At 40.8% G+C, this 21,105-nt stretch overlaps 2 protein-coding genes across 2 annotated transcripts; one reads left to right on the forward strand and one right to left on the reverse strand.

Moving 5' to 3' along the window:
• Nucleotides 1–5,787: 5,787 nt before the first annotated feature.
• Nucleotides 5,788–7,816, reverse strand: LOC115176123 (tripartite motif-containing protein 35-like). The gene is made up of 5 exons (XM_029735956.1): nucleotides 7,586–7,816; nucleotides 7,132–7,359; nucleotides 6,739–6,761; nucleotides 6,044–6,177; nucleotides 5,788–5,858 (listed from the first exon to the last, which is right to left on the reverse strand). Exons 2-5 carry the CDS (start codon nucleotides 7,231–7,233, stop codon nucleotides 5,788–5,790), a joined length of 330 nt encoding a protein of 109 aa, XP_029591816.1. The 5' UTR covers nucleotides 7,234–7,359; nucleotides 7,586–7,816.
• Nucleotides 7,817–9,466: 1,650 nt separating this feature from the next.
• LOC115175801 (interferon-induced protein 44-like) lies at nucleotides 9,467–16,951 on the forward strand. Its single transcript, XM_029735336.1, has 8 exons — nucleotides 9,467–9,613; nucleotides 10,708–11,221; nucleotides 12,392–12,443; nucleotides 12,543–12,738; nucleotides 14,036–14,188; nucleotides 14,297–14,468; nucleotides 15,274–15,374; nucleotides 15,531–16,951. The coding sequence occupies exons 2-8, from the start codon at nucleotides 10,741–10,743 to the stop codon at nucleotides 15,714–15,716; spliced, it is 1,341 nt and encodes a 446-aa protein (XP_029591196.1). The 5' UTR covers nucleotides 9,467–9,613; nucleotides 10,708–10,740; the 3' UTR covers nucleotides 15,717–16,951.
• Nucleotides 16,952–21,105: the final 4,154 nt, after the last annotated feature.

Consider the following 21,105-nt stretch of genomic DNA (forward strand, 5'->3'; position numbering starts at 1 on the left):
TATGATCATGCTGTGCACTCTGTGTCAGCCAGTTCAGATGCGGGAGGGGTTCACCAAAACAGCTGATATAACCTAGAGGATTTAGGGAGAAGGGGGAGAGGGATGAAGTGAAGAAGAGAGACTGTTATTGTGTGTGTGTTGTCTCACCTGGTCTTCACACTAAGTGGCTACAGAGTACTTTATGCTGAAAAACAGACACATGAGGACAAACAATAGAAGATAATGTCAATAGAAGATACTGTATGTGATGGAGACAGTTACCTGTATCATTTAAATATAGAAGGCTGTGTCTCACCACTTGGTTATTGCAAGGCTAACCCCCAGGGAAATCATGACTTGGCAGCAACAGATAGTCCAGTGAAAATGGCTGTGTTCACGTGGTGTAAATCTGAAAATTAGCAGCTGACATTTTAAGGTTTTTTAAATTAATGCATGTAAGACAGGTACAACAAGACAGGCCGAGATGGAGAAAAAGAACACAGAACAGTTTAATTACCTCTGGTTATGGACACTTTTGCCAGCAATAAAGCTTCCACGGCCTGTTCCTCGGACAGTGAACATCTGGCAATATCTACATTTTCGACCCCTTGATCAGCTCGCTCTCTGAAAGTAAAGAAAACAGCTTATGTTTTATAGATATGAAACAATAACTGAGATATGACCGTTCCATCTAAAGCAGCAGATTTTTAGGATACGTCAATACAGCCCAGTGCTGCTTACCTGAGATGCCATCTTCATAGGTGTCCGCTTTGACTTCCTTTGTGTCGCTAACTAGCTAGCCATTCCACACCGGTTACACCCGACTCGAAAAAATCTAAATATACACATTGCGAGATATTTGACGAAATAGACAGACATGCCTATATTTCCCCCATAGGAAACAATGGGAATGCCGCAGAGTTCCAATATTATTTTTGTTTGTTTACATTTTAACTATAAAACAACGTGAGCAGGTCTCATTGCCAACAATAGCGAAGCAGGCATTGTGACGTTGAACAATAAGCTGGGAATAGAACGTTCGGAAGGCGAGTTGGTGCCACGGTGCTCAATAGAACTAATAGGAGCTGGCAGGGTGAAAAATGCACAAAAATAAGGCCTGTTGTTTCGCGATTACTTCAAATCAACGGCAAGCAGCTGGGAAATATGGTCATATTATGAAACTGGGCTCCACGGCGGATGCAATTAACTAGTTTTGTATCAGAAAAGAACATTGATAAAAATGTCATGTGTCCAGCCTACTATCTACACGGATTTCAGAGCACTCTCGTCTGAGTGTACCAGAGCGCAGAATAATTACTTTACAAGTGCTCAACCCCATTGGATATGGCCGGTGTCAGTAAACGTCGGGAAAAAAGCGTAATTAAATTGTTTCCAGCAGCACATTTACAGTCACCAACACTCTGCTTAACATGAAAACTGCCTTACCAGCTCTACTAGGGCGAGTAAAATGGTCAGAGTGGTCTCATTTGTGTCTGGAAGTAGCTAGCCTCCTCGGCCCGAACGTCCAGTGTGCGCTCCGAGAGCGAAACGGTCTGAATTGACAAACTGTATTGACAATTTTTCTCTGAATGGAAACACCATAATATTAATAAAATTCATTAAGCCAAATTTCTTAAAATCAATCCCATATACTATGTTATTACAAAAAAGGTTTTAAATTCTCTGGTAATGCCAATACAGATTTCTATCAAATGCTTCTCAAAGATGCCCCCTGGTGGTCAAACTAGCAATAACTTGCAGTAACAAAAGAAATGGCTGAGACGTGCCACATTATGCTGCAGCAGCATGCAAGGTGTGCCGCAGTATGACGCAACTTTTAAAGGAGGAACCACTGTAGCTGCGATGATCCGATGTAAAGGTTCAGAGCTTGCAGTAGGAATCCGGAGATGTGGTAGCGAAAAAGCAGTCCATATGCTCAGGGTTGATATTGCGCTGTGCAGACTGGCAGGTATTTAACAAGCTGAGGCTTGCTGGTGTCCGAGTTAACGGTGAAGACCGCTAACAGTGGCTAACTGACTACTAGCTACTAGCTAGTTAGCTGGCTAGCTTCTGATGGGGGTTCCGGTTCTAAAGTATAAAAATAGCAGATCCGTACCACATTGGGTGAGGTGGGTTGCAGGAGAGTATATTCAGTCCGTAGATGGAAAGTGAGATTAAAATACATACGGAAAAACAATATTTACATGGGACGGGACATGACAAAACACACGTCCAACTGCTACTCCATCTTGGAACCATATGTATTAGTGTGGTGCCTTTCTGGATCACCAATACAGAAGCCATACATCAAGTAAACAGAAATAAACTCTCTATGAACTGAATTCCAACCTTTTTCACTGGGCTGGCAGGCAGCCTAGTGGTAAAAAGCATTGGGCCAGTAACCAAAAAGTATCTGGTTGAAATCCCAAAATAAATTAGGTGAAGAGATAGAGGCTGATACTTCTTCCTGCTGTTGCACCCTTGAGCTTCATCGATTGGAACTGAATTGGACAGCTGACAGCGGCGTGCTGCGGTAATGGAAAAGAAAGGCATTTCACCGTACTTGTGCACATGACAATAGAAACTTGGAAAGTTGGCATGAAAAATTATAAGAATTGTTTCTTTATTTAACTTGGCAAGTCAGTTAAGAACAAATTCTTATTTACAATGACGGCCTACCCGTGCCAAATCCTAACGACACTGGGCCAATTGTGCGCCGCCCGATGAGACTCTCAATCACAGCCGGTTGTGATACAGTCTTGAATCAAACCAGGGTCTGTAGTGACGCCTCTGCACTGAGATGCGGTGCCTTAGAACAATTTCTCAAGCAAGAATTTTGATTGGTCTGTCTGGGAGTGATCTGAGTGGGGAGGGGAAATCTGAAAACTAGCTGTTATTGGTGGAAAGGTTTGGAACTCTTTCTTATTGGCGTCACCAGGCAGGCCAAAACTCCCTCCCACCAAAACAGGCTTAAATTTCAGGCAGTCTTTTCAAACAGCGCTTACACTCAAAGGGAATTATCATAATTTTAACAATTCCATAGTGTTATTCCAACCTCATAATGTGGACATATATATACTGCTCAAAAAAATAAAGGGAACACTAAAATAACACATCCTAGATCTGAATAAATGAAATAATCTTATTAAATACTTTTTTCTTTACATAGTTGAATGTGCTGACAAAATCACACAAAAATAATCAATGGAAATCCAATTTATCAACCCATGGAGGTCTGGATTTGGAGTCACACTCAAAATTAAAGTGGAAAACCACACTACAGGCTCATCCAACTTTGATGTAATGTCCTTAAAACAAGTCAAAATGAGGCTCAGTAGTGTGTGTGGCCTCCACGTGCCTGTATGACCTCCCTACAACGCCTGGGCATGCTCCTGATGAGGTGGTGGATGGTCTCCTGAGGGATCTCCTCCCAGACCTGGACTAAAGCATCCGCCAACTCCTGGACAGTCTGTGGTGCAACGTGGCGTTGGTGGATGGAGCGAGACATGATGTCCCAGATGTGCTCAATTGGATTCAGGTCTGGGGAACGGGCGGGCCAGTCCATAGCATCAATGCCTTCCTCTTGCAGGAACTGCTGACACACTCCAGCCACATGAGGTCTAGCATTGTCTTGCATTAGGAGGAACCCAGGGCCAAGCGCACCAGCATATGGTCTCACAAGGGGTCTGAGGATCTCATCTCGGTACCTAATGGCAGTCAGGCTACCTCTGGCGAGCACATGGAGGGCTGTGCGGCCCCCCAAAGAAATGCCACCCCACACCATGACTGACCCACTGCCAAACCGGTCATGCTGGAGGATGTTGCAGGCAGCAGAACGTTCTCCACGGCGTCTCCAGACTCTGTCATGTCTGTCACATGTGCTCAGTGTGAACCTGCTTTTATCTGTGAAGAGCACAGGGTGCCAGTGGCGAATTTGCCAATCTTGGTGTTCTCTGGCAAATGCCAAATGTCCTGCACGGTGTTGGGCTGTAAGCACAACCCCCACCTGTGGACGTCGGGCCCTCATACCACCCTCATGGAGTCTGTTTCTGACCGTTTGAGCAGACACATGCACATTTGTGGCCTGCTGGAGGTCATTTCGCAGGGCTCTGGCAGTGCTCCTCCTGCTCCTCCTTGCACAAAGGCGGAGGTAGCGGTCCTGCTGCTGGGTTGTTGCCCTCCTACGGCCTCCTCCACGTCTCCTGATGTACTGGCATGTCTCCTGGTAGCACCTCCATGCTCTGGACACTACGCTGACAGACACAGCAAACCTTGCCACAGCTCGCATTGATGTGCCATCCTGGATGAGCTGCACTACCTGAGCCACTTGTGTGGGTTGTAGACTCCGTCTCATGCTACCACTAGAGTGAAAGCACCGGCAGCATTCAAAAGTGACCAAAACATCAGCCAGTAAGCATAGGAACTGAGAAGTGGTCTCTGGTCACCACCTGCAGAACCACTCCTTTATTGGGGGTGTCTTGCTAATTGCCTAATTTATTTTCAATCAGTGTTGCTTCCTAAGTGGACAGTTTGATTTCACAGAAGTGTGATTGACTTGGAGTTACATTGTGTTGTTTAAGTGTTCCCTTTATTTTTTTGAACAGTGTATAAAACACAGGTAAATCACAATTGTGACTGCACTGGGCCTTTAAACATACAGCAGCATAACTTTACGCTTATACAACTCTGTCATATGGTAAAGAAAGCCAACTATAGCCTATAAATCTGACCTGAAAATGCAGGGTGAATTACAGAAATGTGTATAAATACCCGCCAAGGAGGCAGGAATAACACAAATATTCTCAGTTTATACCAATAAACCTCTTATAGAAAGTGAATGGCGCCATCTAGCGTATTGCTATATATTGCATGGCATTACAAACTGCACGTCCTCCCACAGTGATAGAGCGCTGAAGTGAATTGAATGTAAACAAACTACCTGCTTACTTCTCGTTCGTTGGAAATTGGGAAATGGCATGCAGTGTGGTAGAGGAGAAACCAAACTCTTCATTCATGACCCACAGAGTTTTAAAACATGCCTTTGATTGTCATTAAACTAGAATAGATTGTCATTAACGTTAAGTTAGCATACTACTCTTTTGAAGCACTTGGTAAGTTTTCAAATGACACCAACTCTGCATATTTGAATTATTCAAACGTTCGAATGATATTCCTCAATTACTTTAAATTATGAATTTGTTGAATTTCTACAAAATATGAAATACTACATTTCATCAAATTTTTATTGAATCTTTACAAGGAATGACATCCCGTATCCCACTAGAAAGGCTTTCTAAGATACTTAATATTTGAAAAATACCTCTGTTAACTTCACAATGACATCACTTTTAGAGACACCTTTGACGGGCAGATCTGGATAAATCCAGGTTTACTGGCGTCTTTACATTTTCCAATAGAGAAGTATGGGAAGAGTCTTTCATTGAATGTGTCTTTGTGAGTGTAGATTTGGGACATGTCACAGGGGTCATAGAAGGACAATCACCCCCCTCGTGCGGTATTCTAGTTGCACCATAATCATTTGGGGTCTGCTCTTCAGAGCATGAAGCTTAGCCTCTGGATCTGTATACTCACTATTTTCCAAACCTAGAGCCCAGATTCCATATTTTGGTTTTATGAATGTCCTATCTTTTCTGTTGATTGACTCTTTAGCCACACCCACACTGGGTGGTTCCCCACATCCACCTCCCAGCTGTGCTTTCCTGAGGTGAACCCTTCAGAATCCAAAACGTTTGCGTTAAACGTGCATCGATCCGGATGATCTGTCAGCTTCTGCTGCGTGCCTGTGTTTCACACACTGGTCAGATCATCAGACAAAGTGAGAAAGCTGGGAGAAATATTGGGGTCCAGAATCACAGGAGCTTAAAGATAATGAAATACGCTGTCAGTTCCATATAGTGTATAACTTTTCTTTGGTATAGCTACATCATGAAAACTGACTATAATGACAAGTTGTGACACAAATAAAATGTTATGTTTAACCTACTCTATCAACGACAATGCATCATATTAATCACAAACATATTCTCTTTTCAGTGTTACTCACTGTGGTTAACAATCACCAGCATCTTCTCCCAGAGTCTAAATTTGAGGTTACCCAGGACTTTTTTGGCCACATGTATGAGCACTCCCGATATAATCTTTGGATTCTGTGGTGTGCACTGCAGCTGGGCCCAACAACTATAAAGGATAATAATGGGTGAGTGTTTACTTACATTGTAAGGAGTCACTGGACAAGGAAAGTGACCTAATCAGTAATGTTAGCATTTTAACCAAAAAACAATGGAAATCAATGAACCTGATATCAACATGTTTTAAATCAATGCCCAAATCATCTCAGAGATACTTCAAACCAAGTCATTGAGCTACACAATCCTTTCAGGTAGTTTGGTTGGTTTATAATTGTACTTACTGTCCATATGGTTTTTGATCAAATTAGGAGTAGCACTTATCAATTAAGAGTATGCTTTGATTTATTGCTAATCCAATATGGCCGCTTGATTTCGAATTTCTGCTCGATCATTGCATTCATTCATGATGCACATTGGTGTGTTCCAGTACAATTGTACTCGAGTTGAGCTTGGCACCAAGCTTCTTCCAGCAATTCATGAACACCATCCATTAACATTTTGAGATGGGATTTTTAGGCCATATCGTTTATGTGTAAGAAGAGTCAGTTCTCTATATCAGTAACAAACAGATTCTGTATGATATTTGGGAAATAAAAGACATTGGACATACCTCATTTGGATGCTTTTGTAGCTCTAGCAATGATAAGAAAAAAAAACACAATTCTAATGATATTATGCTAGAATATAGTCAAGAATACATTGGAATATTTTATGGAGATAACCGATTGATTATACCTTAGACAAGAAAACAAATCTGAAGCCATCATCATAATGGATCCTATCTCAACAGCTGCAGCAATGTCCCTCTATTCTAATCAGCACCAGCTCTTTTGGGGGAATGGTTATCCACAATCATACTGATGGCACTGCATATTGTTGTGGTGATAAGATTATCTAATCCTTACCCTCAAACTGAACTGCAAGCATTGCATGTCTGTTTTCCTAACTAACAGATGCCACATACAATGTTTGTAGTCTAGATTTGGGATTACTATGTACATACCTTCAGAAAGCGCAAATCCTGCTTTAGCTCTTGTTCCAAAGTAGTGATACTCTTTGTAAGAGGTGAGATTTGGTCGTGAATGATCTTCATTTCTGTGGTCATAGAATCTTTCTTCTGCTCCTCTTCCTTCCTCAGTTCACCTAGTCTGGCCTTCTCTTCATCTCTCAGAAACTGGTGGAGCTTCTCAAACTCCAACTTTATCTGCCTCTCAGTGTCCACCAATTGTGTCTATGACAATGAAGCATCTTAATTAACGAAAATACCTGGTTGGGGCTGGAAATATCATGATTTTGGTAGAAAGGTAGAAAACTAGAAGAATACATAGAACATTTTAGAACAATTAATAGAAAACACACATTTTAAAAGCGCAAAGCAAAGAAGTATGTTCAATTTATTTCAGATAAAGGACTATATTTTTATTTTATTTTTGGTCTTCAATTTACAATACACTTACCTTTGTGTGTTGAATAATATGCTTATATTTCCTCTCACTCCATAATATCTTCCGCTTGTCCTGCAGAAACTTTAGGTCCAGCTTCAGCTATTCCTGTTTGACATTGTATGGGTTGTTAATATAGCCATATAGCGTACAACTACATTCACAAAACTACATTCACAGGTCACTTCATATACTGTTTACATATTGTTTCTTACTCAATATGTACAGTATGTACTGTATTTTAGACAAAGCTCATCCTAATATACAGAGCCGGAAAGTATTCACACTCCTTGACTTTTTCCACATTTTGTTATGTTATAGCCTTAATTTAAAATGTATTACATTGAGATTTTGTGTCACTGGCCTACACACAATACCCCCCTTTTTTTGTTGTTGAAATTTTGACAAATTAATGAAATATGAAAAGCTTTCTTGTGTCAGTAAATATTCACCCCTTTGTTATGGCAAGCCTTAACTTTCTTAACAATTCACATAATAAGTTGCAAGGACTCACTCTGTGTGCGATAATAGTAGTGTTTAACATGATTTTTTAAATGACTACCTCTGTACACCACACATACAATTATAAGGTCCCTCAGTCGAGCAGTGAACTTCAAACACAGAGTCAACCACAAAGAGGAGGGAGGTTTTACAATGCCTCGCAAAGAAGGGCACCTATTGGTAGATGGATAAAAATTTTAAAAAGCAAACATTGAATATCCCTTTAGAGCATGGTGAAGTTATTATTTACACTTTGGATGGTGTATCAATACACCCAGTTACTATCGAAGAGGAAGAAAACTGCTCAGGGTTTTCACCATGAGGCCAATAGTGACTTTTAAACGTTATAGAGTTTCATCGCTGTGATTGGTGAAGGATGGATCAACAACATTGTAGTTACTCCACAATACTAACCTAAATGACAGAGTGAAAAGAAGAAAGCTTGTACAGAATACAAATTTTCCAAAACATGCATCCTGTTTGCAATAAGGCACTAAACTAAAACTGCAAAAAATGTGACAAAGAAATTAACTTTATGTCCTGTACACAAAGCACTATGTTTGGGGCAAATCCCACACAACACATCAATGAGTACCACTCTTCATATTTTCAAGCATGATGGTGGCTGCATCATGTTATGGGTATGCTTGTCATCGGCAAGGACTAGGGAGGTTTTTTTTAGGACAAAAAAACAGAATAGAGCTAAGCACAGGCTAAATCAAAGAGGAACATCTGGTTCAGTCTGCTTTTCAACAGACACTGTGTCACGTTGGTAACAAAGATTCGGGAGACAGGCGCAGGAATGCGTAATATGGTTTTTATTCAGCCCCAAATTATGGTGTGCCGTGTAAAGACACGGGGATGAAGACCAAACAAACACGGGCATCTGTAAACTGCTTTCTACAAATTGCAAATCCAATCCGACAAAACCAAAAGAGCTAGCTGTGTTTTTCTTCTGCACATTGTCTGTCCCATTGCCGACTATCTGCCCACAGATTTTCAGGGACACGCACATGCCTCGAATCAGGCCTTGTTAAAGCTCATTAGCATCTTGGATGGGGATGGTATAGAGGCTTTCTGACGGTCATGGGTCTGTGCAACTTCCATAACAGCAACCCCTCAATATTTTTCACCGGCCCGCCACACACTCTGGGGACTGGGTAGGTAGGGACTGGAGGGGACAACAATCAACATGTTGAATTGGAAAAGGCCACCACACAAGGTGGTCCCTGAACACACTGCTGGGACAGCAGGCGCTGCTTGGCTACTGGCAGTTTTTCAGGGTGTTTTAGCTTTAGAAGTTAAACTTATAAAAGTGAAAGTGAAACTTAAGAACCCAGAGGACTCCCAATCGTGTGCAACTGCAGCCCGCAATTTGGGGCGTTTATGCATGTGGGAATTCCTGCACCGTTTCTTCCTCTTTTGGAAAGTCCCTGAAATGTAGACAGCCTCCTTTTCATAAGTCAAGGATAGAATGTTTCATTTTCACTCTGGTTGTTTGCCTAAACGGAGAGACATACAGTCCATCTGGATAATTTGCAGGTAAGTTGGTCAAGGACCTGATTCCCTTCTGTGTGTTAATTGCGCAGTGTGCCTGTTGTACTGTTAAACATATAGCTAGCTGACATTAAAAGCACAATCCTTGATTCGTTTTTCAGTCAAATGGTGGCCCGCCTTGTTTTTGCTATAAAGCTGAAGGACGGGGGGTAGACCATATCTCATGGTCTACCCTCTTAGATAAAGCTATGGAGGGTAGACCATGAGATAAAAGTTATATTAAAATAGTGCTTTGAAACTATACATTGTTTGTTTACAAAGATATTGTTTGCAAACATTGAAACAACTTTATGGGTTATGATGGATTAAGACAGCTGTACTGAGCTCATGAGGCATTTCTAAGTTATATGATTTTAGAATAAGTGGGTATGTTTAACTGTCCATTGAACAGCTTTAAATAATATAAAAATACACCTTTGACCATTTAGTAGCTTTGATTTCAATAGCAAGGCCACATAGCAAGCTTGAAGTTGGTTCCAGCTTTTACTTTCAGGTCCATCTAGTACTTTCAAGTACAATCTGTTATACTTTCGTTTCCAGCTTGTACTTTCTGAGATGTCTATAAGACATCTTGGAAAGTACAATCTGGAACTGAAAGTAAAAGCTGGAACAAACCTCAAGCTTGCCACGAGGCCTTGCTAATTAAATAGGTGTACAGAGTGGAGGGTGAGTGCTATTTTCCAACCTACTGCTATGGTGTGTGGTCATCCACACCCCCTCCCAAAATGACTGCTGTGCCATTTCTTCGCCTTGCATTACTTGACATAGATCCAGAAAAACTAGATGTGTAAATCTAGTAAGTCCAGGGCTCCAAACCACACATAATGTGTAAAAATATATTTGTTTAACATTTTGAAACAATGTCACACCAACATCTTAAGTCTGGTTCTGCTGTCGCCTTTCTTGGCCATGTGGCTTGACCATGCAGGAAGGCCTCTGCCCTGGTTGTATAACCAGGGCAGAGGCTGTCCTGTATGGTCAAGCCACATGGCCAGGAAAGGTATCAGCAGAACCAGACTTAGGATTTTGATGTTTTTCTTTTAACCTTGCACATGACTTATTTATGTCTTTCCTATCAGGAGTCTTTCCTACCAAACCTCCTGGGTGTCATCATGAGTGTGGTAACATCCAGTCTATCAGGTGATCAGGAGAAGAAGCTGCTTTCTCTGTTCGGCCATGTCAGACTCAGTCTGCTCTACAAAGCCAGTGTCCAAGGCTACACGGCAGCTGCCTTTCACGCACGCTGCAACAGCCAGGGACCCACTGTAGTCGCTGCCTACAACAAGGCTGGCTTCCTGTTCGGAGCCTACACCAGCAAAGACTACACTCAGAATGGACAGCCTATTAATGACGACAAAGCCTTCCTCTACAGCATCAATGACGAAAGAAAACATCCACTGCGTGTGTCTAGTGCCAATGGCCAGTATGGTTTCACAGATGAAAACACTGGCCCGAATTTTGGTGCCTTGGTGTTTCTGTTCAATGACACAGCTACAGTCCAATATAATGCAGGGAACAGCTACAACTTTGATGCAGCACATATGCATGGCGACGACCTGCAGCTGACTGAATGTGAGGTGTACAGAGTGGAGGGTGAGTGACATTTACATACCTACTTAGGAGTATAGCGGCTCCTAACCTGTCACGTCCTGACCAGTCAAAGGGTCATTTGTCATGGTAATATGGTCAGGGCGTGGCAGGGGGTGTTGTTTCTGTGTGTTTTGGGGTTTGTTTGTTTCCAGGGGATATATTCTAGTTTTCTTTTTCTATGTGTGGCCAGGTATGGCTTCCAATCAGAGGCAAGTGTCTTTCGTTGTCTCTGATTGGAAGCCATACTTAGGCAGCCTGTTTTTCCTGTGTTTTTGTGGGTGGTTTGTGTACCTTGCAGAACTGTTGATTGTCGGTTTGTTATTTTCGTTTAAGTGTTCACTCTCTTTAATAAATTACGAAGATGAGCACTATACCCGCTGCGTTTTGGGTCACCTTTCATCGACGCCTGTGACATAACCGCAGAAGATATTTCAGTGCACAATCTTGTTTTACATTTTGAAACAATGTCACGCCTACATGTCTACGGTTGTTGTAATAACAAACATATGTTTTAAAGATGCTACACATTCTATTTTTATTTTTGCATTGTAATTTAAAAGAAAATCCAGAATATAGTAATAGTGGAATTATAGTGCTTCACAGTATTACTTACCCACCAGTGTTGTGATTGGCTGTGATATTCTCCTATTGATTTCTCCCACCGGAGCGGCATCTGTTGTCAAAATGGGAAGGCCGTTCTGACTTTGTGACTGTATTATCTAGTGGAAACCGCTCTAACATTTCCTGGTTGCTAAAATTCTACACTGTTCACTCCATTTCACTTTATGATAGAAATCAAGCACTGAATAGTGTAGGGAATAATTGTATCATCTAAATCACTTTGAAATATCTTTTCAATAACAACAAGTGTCGCTTTTACAGAAGTTTAAAGCTGGTGGACCAAAACCGAAGGTTAAAGGCTCTAGCGCGAGTCTCCGCCATGTTACGGGAAATGGGATGCGGAGAAGGGGGAGATTTGTTTTGAATGAAGCCTAGTGCTGTTGCAATTCACCTAGCACTAGGCTGCATTCAAAACAAATTTCTTTGTGAAACACTATCATTCCACTATTACTGCAGATATATTCTGAACATTTTCTGAAATGACTATGCCCAAAATGTTTAAATAATCCTACCTTTGTGAAAGATAATTCAAACTCATTTCTCCCCATTCAGACTTGGGAGGTTGTTTGACAAAGCCTTGGAGAAACATGCAGTGGACCTCAGAGTATGTAATGCTGACTTTAAGCATAACCGTAAAAAAACACACACACACACACTACATTACATTGTGCTTAACTATCCCTGCACCTTTCTGACTTTCCAGGAGGAAACGGCAGTTGATGGAGAAAATCAAGAACTATAAGCCTGATGTCAAGTCAGTGAGTCAGGCCCGGGTTCTCCTCGTGGGTCCTGTTGGGGCTGGCAAGTCCAGCTTCTTCAACTCTGTCAACTCTATCTTCAGAGGAAACATGACCAGTCAGGCCATCTGTGGCAGCGCAGGCACCAGCCTGACCACCCAGGTAATATGTGTGTGTGTGTGTGTGTGCATGGGTGGGTCCTTTCTTATGTCAGTTTGACCAGGTACCACATCTAATGTGTGTGTTGATTGTGTATGTGTGTGTTGATTGTGTATGTGTGTGTTGGTCCCGTGCCATTGGCGTGTAATAATGGATGCCAAAGGTTAGCCAGGCTTCTCCCAAAAATTGACCAAGGAAAAAAAAATAAAATAAATACTGTATCTTTCATCTTTCTGTGTTTAATACATTTCCTTCACTTCACAAGAGGCCGAATGTTTTTCACCAGAGAAAGCATCAGAGCTAGCTAAAATTGTCCCTTTCCTAAATTAGCCATGGGTGGAGATAGGGATTTGGACTTGTGGTTTTACATCATTCTCTGTACTGGCCAATGATTATAACGGTGATTCTGATCCAACCATAAATTCAGACATTGTGTCCCTGGCCTGAGAGGATGGAAGTTCAATATGTACCTAAATGTAGTAGTAGGCTAATGATGTTAACTATCTGGCCTGGCACATCGTTGCCCATGAAAGGAAGTTAGGCTAGGTAGCAAGCATTTTAGCCAGGTAGCCTAGGGCAACAAAAAACTAAGTGTGTACTGTATGATAGAGTCATAGACCGTTTAGGCAACATGAAAGAGAGGAGGATGGTATTGGAGTTTCTCTACAAGTAGGGTAAGTCAACATGTTTTTTCTACTTGCACGTACACACACACAAATCACTAGGCTACGATGGACATCCACATCATATTTAGCTTATGTTGATTGGACTAAATCGTTTTTTGTTATCTTTTAGTTGTCGCTGTGTTAGACTAAACATAGGTGATTAGATTGTTAAAATGTTGAAGTTAAAATGGTGCTGGAATAGTGGAGGCAGTGCCTGTTTTCTTTGCGACTTGCGGTAACTCTCTGTTGTTCTAAATCAATAGTTGTTTAGTAGTCTGAATATGTCAGAAACATTAACTTGCTTGACCATGCTCTAGGTCTTGTAACTGTTTGTTATATACAATATGTTTTGTGGACTTCACCAGACAGATGTTGCTCTCCGGTTTTGTGATGAAACGAAGGCGTGGTTGAATTTATTCTGCCACTGTGTCTTCTTATTGTCTCGACCTTAGACCTATATATCACAGTGTCAATGCATATGAACTAACAGGTTATAGAGCAAACAACGCAATTATCACAATACATAGGTTGTAATATGGCTTTTTTCCCCCTGGCTTGGCTTCCCCAGGGATTTTACCCACGCGCCACTATTGCCAACCACCCAGGTGCGTGCTGACTGTCTTATCTTTCCCTAGTTCCGTACCTTCACCATCAAGTCGGGGAAGCGTGGTGAGCCTATACCCCTGATCCTGTGTGACACCATGGGACTGGAGGAGGCGTCAGGAGCTGGCTTGGACATGGAGGACATAGTAAACATTTACAAAGGCCATGTTCAGGACCGTTACCAGGTATGCAGACTTGTCTGGAGGAACAACGCAAACTAGCAGTAGGAGAGAATACACCATTGATCAAATCTAACCAACCAAAAAACCATCCTCCATGTTTGTCATTTATAGTTTAATCCCATGACGCCCTTGAGTGAAGATGTACCTGGGTATCGTAAGCATGTCAGTCTGAAGGATCAGATCCACTGTGTAGTGTACGTGGTGGACGCCTGCAGAGTCTCTCTGATGTCTGCCAAAATTGTGGAGAAGTTTGCCGCCATTCGCAAGAAGACCAATCAGATAGGTGAGCGAATGGTGGACGATATGTTTGGAAAAGGGACAGTCAGTGTCAAATCAATGAACCTTCTTATAATTGACATATTTGTACATACTGCTATATTGTATATACTTATAAAGCGTGTCATAGAGCATTATGAAACTACAATAAAATAAAAACGCACAAGAGGATGTGGATTTCATTTGCATGAATGCTGTATATTGTGATTATAAGGGGCATTGTGTGATTTATTGCTTTTTTCTACAGTTTCATAATGCTCTATGAATATGAGGTGCTTTCAACTCCTGTTCCTAAAGAAATATGGAACACCTTCTTAGGAAGAAACATGTAGAAAAGGCCCATGGAGTTGGTGGAATAATCCTTTAATTCATTGCCACTTACTCAGCTGGGCCAGGAGCGCTTTAATTAGGTCAGGTGGAAATGTCCGACAGATCTCCACTCCATAAAAGGAGGAAATCGCCATCGCCTGATCGCGCTGCTTTCTATTCCTTAACTCCGTCTAATCCAGAAGTTCTGTGCGTCCAGGAATCCACCACAGACTACTCAGTAAATATACCACTTTATGGTTAAAGGAATTCCTGCCTCAGTCTCATCCATTCCTCTGTCACCTGACCCGTGACCACCTGTTCACCCTCACTGTCAGTCATCCTACCTGTCCAGCTACCCACACAGATTCCACTAATCTTTCAAAACACTTCATAAGAAGGTGCTTCAAGTGTGTATCCTATTTCAGTGGGTAACTCTGTATTGAATACTCTCCTATTTAAACATCCTGACATATTCATTTTCTTGTTCTGCATGTTTGTCCTAGGTATTCCCCAACTGGTGATAATGACCAAAGTGGACGAAGCCTGCCCCCTAGTGTCAGAAGAGCTGCAGAATGTTTATATGAGCCATTACATACAAAGGAAGGTGAGCCGTTTGACTCATTTTATTTAATTGTCATTGCCAATCTTAAATCCTACCCTCCTTAATGTCTCTTACGTCTTGAGCAGATTGTTATTTATGTATATAAAAGTAAGTGGTCAACCACACTGCATTTGGTGTGTGTGTGTGTGTGTGTTTCAGATCCAGGAGTTGAGTGCATCCCTGGGCATTCCTGTGTCCGGTATTCTGCCAGTGAAGAACTACAGCCAGGAGCTGGAGCTGAATCAGAACACTGATCTCCTGCTACTCAGTGCTCTGGATCAGATGTTGAACTATGCTGACAGCTTCTTCGAAAACCAGCCTGAAGAGGAAAAGGAAGAGCTCTAACCCTCTTCACAGTTCCACTGTCAAGTGTCAATACTCTGATGACAAAAATGTTTTCTTGCCATTCCATATTATTTTGTAACTGTGTAAGATATCCATATTGTTTTGGTACATGTTATCATGCAAGTGGACATTATCATAATTTTTTGTGGATATTATAACACATTGCTCTTTCTTACTGCTACCTTTACTTAGACAAAAAATGTTTGTGACCTTTTCACGTGACATGAAAAACACCTGGCCCTAATGTTCCTTTAACATCTTAATTCAGTTTGTGATAGAGCTTTGATGTGACAGTGCAAAGCAAACTCAAGGTCGCATTTGCCTTCTTTCAATCAGTAGTAACGTACCTAAACAATGCATGCATGTACCAATGCAAATGGACTGTTCCCCAATTGAGTAAAGGGTTAAAGGGAAAGGGTGGGGCCTAGTGAATAATCTTCTGACAAAGCAACTCTACCTGTGGACTGTTCGAAGCGTGGGAAAATAATCAATTTACTGTGTCTATAAGCGAGTGTCTATTGTATGCAAGTGCCCCAGAGCACAGTAAAGTTGCATCACTGTAATCTGAAAGCATTGTTTATGTAGAGAGTTTTACCGTAATATCGTATGTTATTAATTCTATTCTTGGTAACGCAACGCTTTAGGCTTGGGTGATGACACAATGCACTGCATTGTTGGTTGATTGACAAATTGAGTTGTTGTCCAGAGGACGATATATTGCCTTTCTATGGCTCCTGTCACCATATTCGCTGAACTAGGATAAGACTCAACATGACCAATTCATAGTGCCACAGTGTGTGCATTCAAAAACAATAAACATAAAACATGAGATAAATAGTGCGATAAAGAGGTGCGTTTTGAAGCCACCTGGTGGCATTGCGAAAAGGGCCGTGGTTACTGTACTGCAATAGTTTGGAGTCCTTGGAGTTACTACTGTAAATTGGAAAGTAAACAAAAACACTGTACTGAAAGGACTTATTTGACAGGTGTTTTCAAGATGGTGTCTCGGCATGGTATGTAATTAGGATATTTCACACATTCCTAAACCACTAAAATCATCTCTCACAGATGCATGTGCACACATATACACACACACAGGTAGTTTCACGTTTGTGGTTATTTGTTTCATATATAATGTTTCCTATATTGTTCAATACATTGATCCAATCCCATTTCCTGCTGTGCATTCTTGAGATGTTACATGCAGTACGAATAATAAAGATGACAAACAAAAGTTTCCTCTGAGCTTGGTCAAATGAGAACAAATTACATTTGATGCTAATTTTGGACAGACTGATCTTACTAAGAATGCAATATTAGTACATTTCATGAATTTGGAAATAAGCATATATTTCCAATGTCTTTGAAATTCCAGACAAGAATGCAACATTATATGCCAGGGATTCTTTTATGCACCAAATCCCACATACCAGCAGACTTTAGAAATTATAAGGATTCATGCATGAGGAGGCAGACACAGACCCTCCTTTATCTTGTGACCAAAGCTGGTTGGTACATTGAACCTATTGACTGTCACTCTGAAGGTTAAGTGAAAGGTAAACCAGACACTGCCACTACCACTGTGTTTAAGCAAAGCGGACATAACTCACCGGCTATTAGATGACAGAGGGTCTGGTATCATGCAGTTACCTGCTTGTGAAAAACCCATTTGTCTCAAAGCCATTTATCACAAAGCAGTTGAGCTTTTCTAGACCAGAAATGGAGACCAGAAATGAGTCATATAGGAGCGGACATCTTTGAATGGGCATTTGTTGATTTAATTTGAAGATCTGGGAGACAATGTTATTTGTAGAGATACATTAACACCTGTTGTTCTCTTTTGTGGATGTAACACTTTGCGTATGCCCACGTACACATAAAAACATGCACACACATCCACAACAGCATTCCCACCAAAGTGAACTGTAAATGTATCTTAGGAAATGTCAACATCTGTTAGCTTACAGCAACTATCCAACTTCTCATGCCCCATACCCTTACCCACTGGGCATTAACTGTGTTAATGAGAGTTCATTAACTTTTGTTGTCTAATAAACACTTTTGAAGTGACTTAAAGGCAAACCATCTGGCACCATGGCAGTCGAGCTATAGATTGCAATCCACGTTCACTGATTGGAATTATGAGAGACTCTCTTTGGAACACTCTTTGTATCTAATCCTAACTGTGCAAGTCTTTCACGAACATCATACATTTATATCAGCAGGATATGTTTGTTACTTGAACGTTTCTCATATGGGTCTCAAGTGAGCAATAGGCCCATAGGAGCTGGAGTACTTGATTTAGGCTTGCAGAGCTACCGGTAAATGACCAAATTTACCGTAATCTTCTGTAATTTTGGTAATTAACAGAAAATCTATGGCAATCTATGGTTACTTTGGTAATTTATACTTTAATAACGTTGAAAGGATATATTCACATATAGTATTTATTTTTTATATCAGTTTCCATGAGTTTCCAGTCGATAGACCATGTGGTTCCAGAGAAAATAGCCCAATTAATGAAAAAGCATCTAATATCAACAATGGCATAATTTTCAATTTCAACTAATGACTTTCTTCACATTTGCCACCAGTTTGACTCCAAAACACTGACAACAAATACATATTGACATACTAAAATAAATACAAGTGTGTAAAAAATGTATATAAAGGATATTTCATGCTGAAACCCTCATATTTAACACCAATGGTATCCACTAAGTTGATGGTTTATATTTAGGATAATGTTTAACAGCTTTGTCATTCTAATTTTATATTTTTAAATAATCTTATTGAATTATTTTGGATATTTCATGTGATAAGGCCACACAAAGAGTTAGCAAAATTCTGGTAGTTTACTTGTAAACTTGGAAAGTTTCCAGTTATATACCCTCCCTTTGCAAACTTAACTTCATTAAAGTTGCCCCCAAAACAGCATAAGCTCCTAGAGTGTGTTACATCCAGTTTTTGTGCAGATTCCAGACACACATATTTTTTGCCCATTTCAAAAATACTTTCTCATAATGACTCATGACATAGCATTCCTGTGTACAGCCAAACCTGTATTACCCTCGAAAAAGTAATGATAACATTTGAATTGATGAAATTACAAGGTAACAGATAAAGCTGGAGTTGACAGACAATGAAGACATGGGAATTTATCATAGCCAAAGTTCTAAATCCCAATTTTGGTCCAAGACAGCAGTGTGTAGCTGTCTAGTTGTCACGGTTGTCGTAGGAAGGAGCGGACCAAAGTGCAGCCTGTGTGTCGTTCCACATTTTATTTTCACTGTGAAACTATGCAATACATACACATAAACTAAAGCACGAAAACAACAAACCGTGACGCAGAGTTGAAATATACACAAACTCAAAAACAATCTCCCACAAACCCAGGTGGGAAAAACACCTACTTAAGTATGATCTTCAGTTAGAGACAACGATGACCAGCTCCCTCTAATTGGAGATCATCCCAAACAAAACCCAACATAGAAATACAAAACTAGAACATGGCAACATAGAAAAACTAAACTAGAAAACCCCCCTGTCACGCCCTGACCTACTCTACCATAGAAAATAACAGCTTTCGATGGTCAGGACGTGACACTAGTCTAGAGGCGTTCTAGAGAAAGAGAGACAATGCCTCAGGTATGACGCTGAAGAAGGCCATGGCTCATTGGAGTTAAAAGGGAAAAAAGGAGATTGTTCGGTATTCATGGTGAATAAATTATTCAACGTTATCATTCGCGGTGCTGTTTATCTCATTTTCCCTATGCTATTAAAACCGAAACTGAATTTGACAGAAGAAAGTACAAAACAGTTTTTGCAAAAATGCACATTATTATCTTCAGACAAAAAGTAATTATACTAAATCACATGTCATAAGGCGGCATCAACTGGGATGATTGATGCCATGTGGTATGTTACAAAAACAAACAGAGCTGATTGGTGTTACATGTATGGTGGCAGGGAAAATACCAGGTTTGAAGTTAAACTATAGAGTTAGGGCCCACCATGGCAACACAAACACCCCTAACACGCTCCACTAATTCATCAATAGCACAGTAGTAAGTGAATGGGAAACAACCTCTACGGAAATGTAGACACACACACACACACACACACACACACACACACACAATGAAATCCATAAGCTACAGTACTGTAACAACCTTAGCCTACTCACAGCATGTTATGTAAAATGTATGTTTTGCTCAGCTGTCAAAAAAAAAGGTCACATCTGATCAGGAACTATCTGTTTCCTGGTTCTCCTCAGGTCATGGTTACAATAACAGTTGTGGCTAATATGCAGAGGCTTGGTGTGTAGTAGTAGAACTATAGCAGGGGTGTCAAATTCATTCCATGGAGGGCCTAGTGTCTGTAGGTTTTTGTTTTTTCCCTTCAATTAAGTCCTAGACAACCAGGTATGGGGAGTTCCTTACAAATTAGTGACCTTAATTCGTCAATCAAGTACAAGGGAGGAACGAAAACCCGCAGACACTCGGCCCTCCATGGAATTAGTTTAACACCTGTGGACTATATGAAGCAACCTTTAACATTTCTAAGTATGAACATGTACTTGGAACTCTGGGATCCAAGCCCAATTTTCCACAATTCCCCTCCCCCAACATGTTAAAACAATTATAATCTATACGAAACATAAACTATGATATATTTACTTGTTCAGAACACATGGGCCCCACCAAAGAGTTAACAAAAATGCTTTCAACTTTCAGAGTTTCTGACGAAGGCTCTGACGAAGGCCTTGAGGCCAATACGTAAAGCTTAATAAAGAGCAGTGATACTAGCAAGAGCGGTGTGCAGGTTTCTTCTTTATTCTAAATGTTATTCAACTGTTACCATGCACTTGCAACAAAGATAGCGCAGATGTGCGAGTGCCTTTTGAATTTTTTACTTTCAGAGTTATCGAACATGCAATAAACAAAACCTGAATACGCATTTCATGGCTCTGCATTGAACTATTTCTTCAAACTATTTCCTCTCTTAGTTTAGTCAATGCTGTTCAATGGGGTAGTTTTAAATAGAGACAAGACATTGAAGTTACATAAAAGTGCAATAATACTAATTTAGATCAATTGTAACAGATATCCTTTGGGTTATATTTGCGTGGAACAAATAATCGAAAGGGAGAAAAAAGAAGGTGAAGAGAGATAGGAGCGAGAGAAGATAGAAAAATAGAGAGATGAGAGAGCATGCTAGTACCGCAGACAGACTGAACAAACACATGACTGACTCCAGTCATTACTTGTTTCCTGCCCCAGGGCGTTGGTCTGCCCCTGCCTGTAAAACACTCAGCCTGACCATCTTCTCTCATCTTAACCCATCAGCTTCCCCCTCCCCTTTACAGAAAGATATTAGGTACTAGGAA

The sequence above is a fragment of the Salmo trutta genome, chromosome 36 (genome assembly GCF_901001165.1).
Source record: "Salmo trutta chromosome 36, fSalTru1.1, whole genome shotgun sequence".
NCBI classification, from domain to species: Eukaryota; Metazoa; Chordata; class Actinopteri; order Salmoniformes; family Salmonidae; genus Salmo; species Salmo trutta.

Excerpts from the sequence above, each read along its gene's own strand:
- LOC115176123 (XM_029735956.1), bottom strand. The coding sequence starts at position 7,233 with ATGACCACAGAAATGAAGATCATTCACGACCAAATCTCACCTCTTACA. Across the intron at positions 6,762-7,131 it reads AGGATTTGCGCTTTCTGAAG|AGCTACAAAAGCATCCAAAT; the intron begins GTATGTACATAG and ends TATCATTGCTAG. Across the intron at positions 6,178-6,738 it reads TACAAAAGCATCCAAATGAG|TTGTTGGGCCCAGCTGCAGT; the intron begins GTATGTCCAATG and ends TATCCTTTATAG.
- LOC115175801 (XM_029735336.1), top strand. The coding sequence starts at position 10,741 with ATGAGTGTGGTAACATCCAGTCTATCAGGTGATCAGGAGAAGAAGCTG. Across the intron at positions 11,222-12,391 it reads TGAGGTGTACAGAGTGGAGG|ACTTGGGAGGTTGTTTGACA; the intron begins GTGAGTGACATT and ends CTCCCCATTCAG. Across the intron at positions 12,739-14,035 it reads GCACCAGCCTGACCACCCAG|TTCCGTACCTTCACCATCAA; the intron begins GTAATATGTGTG and ends ATCTTTCCCTAG.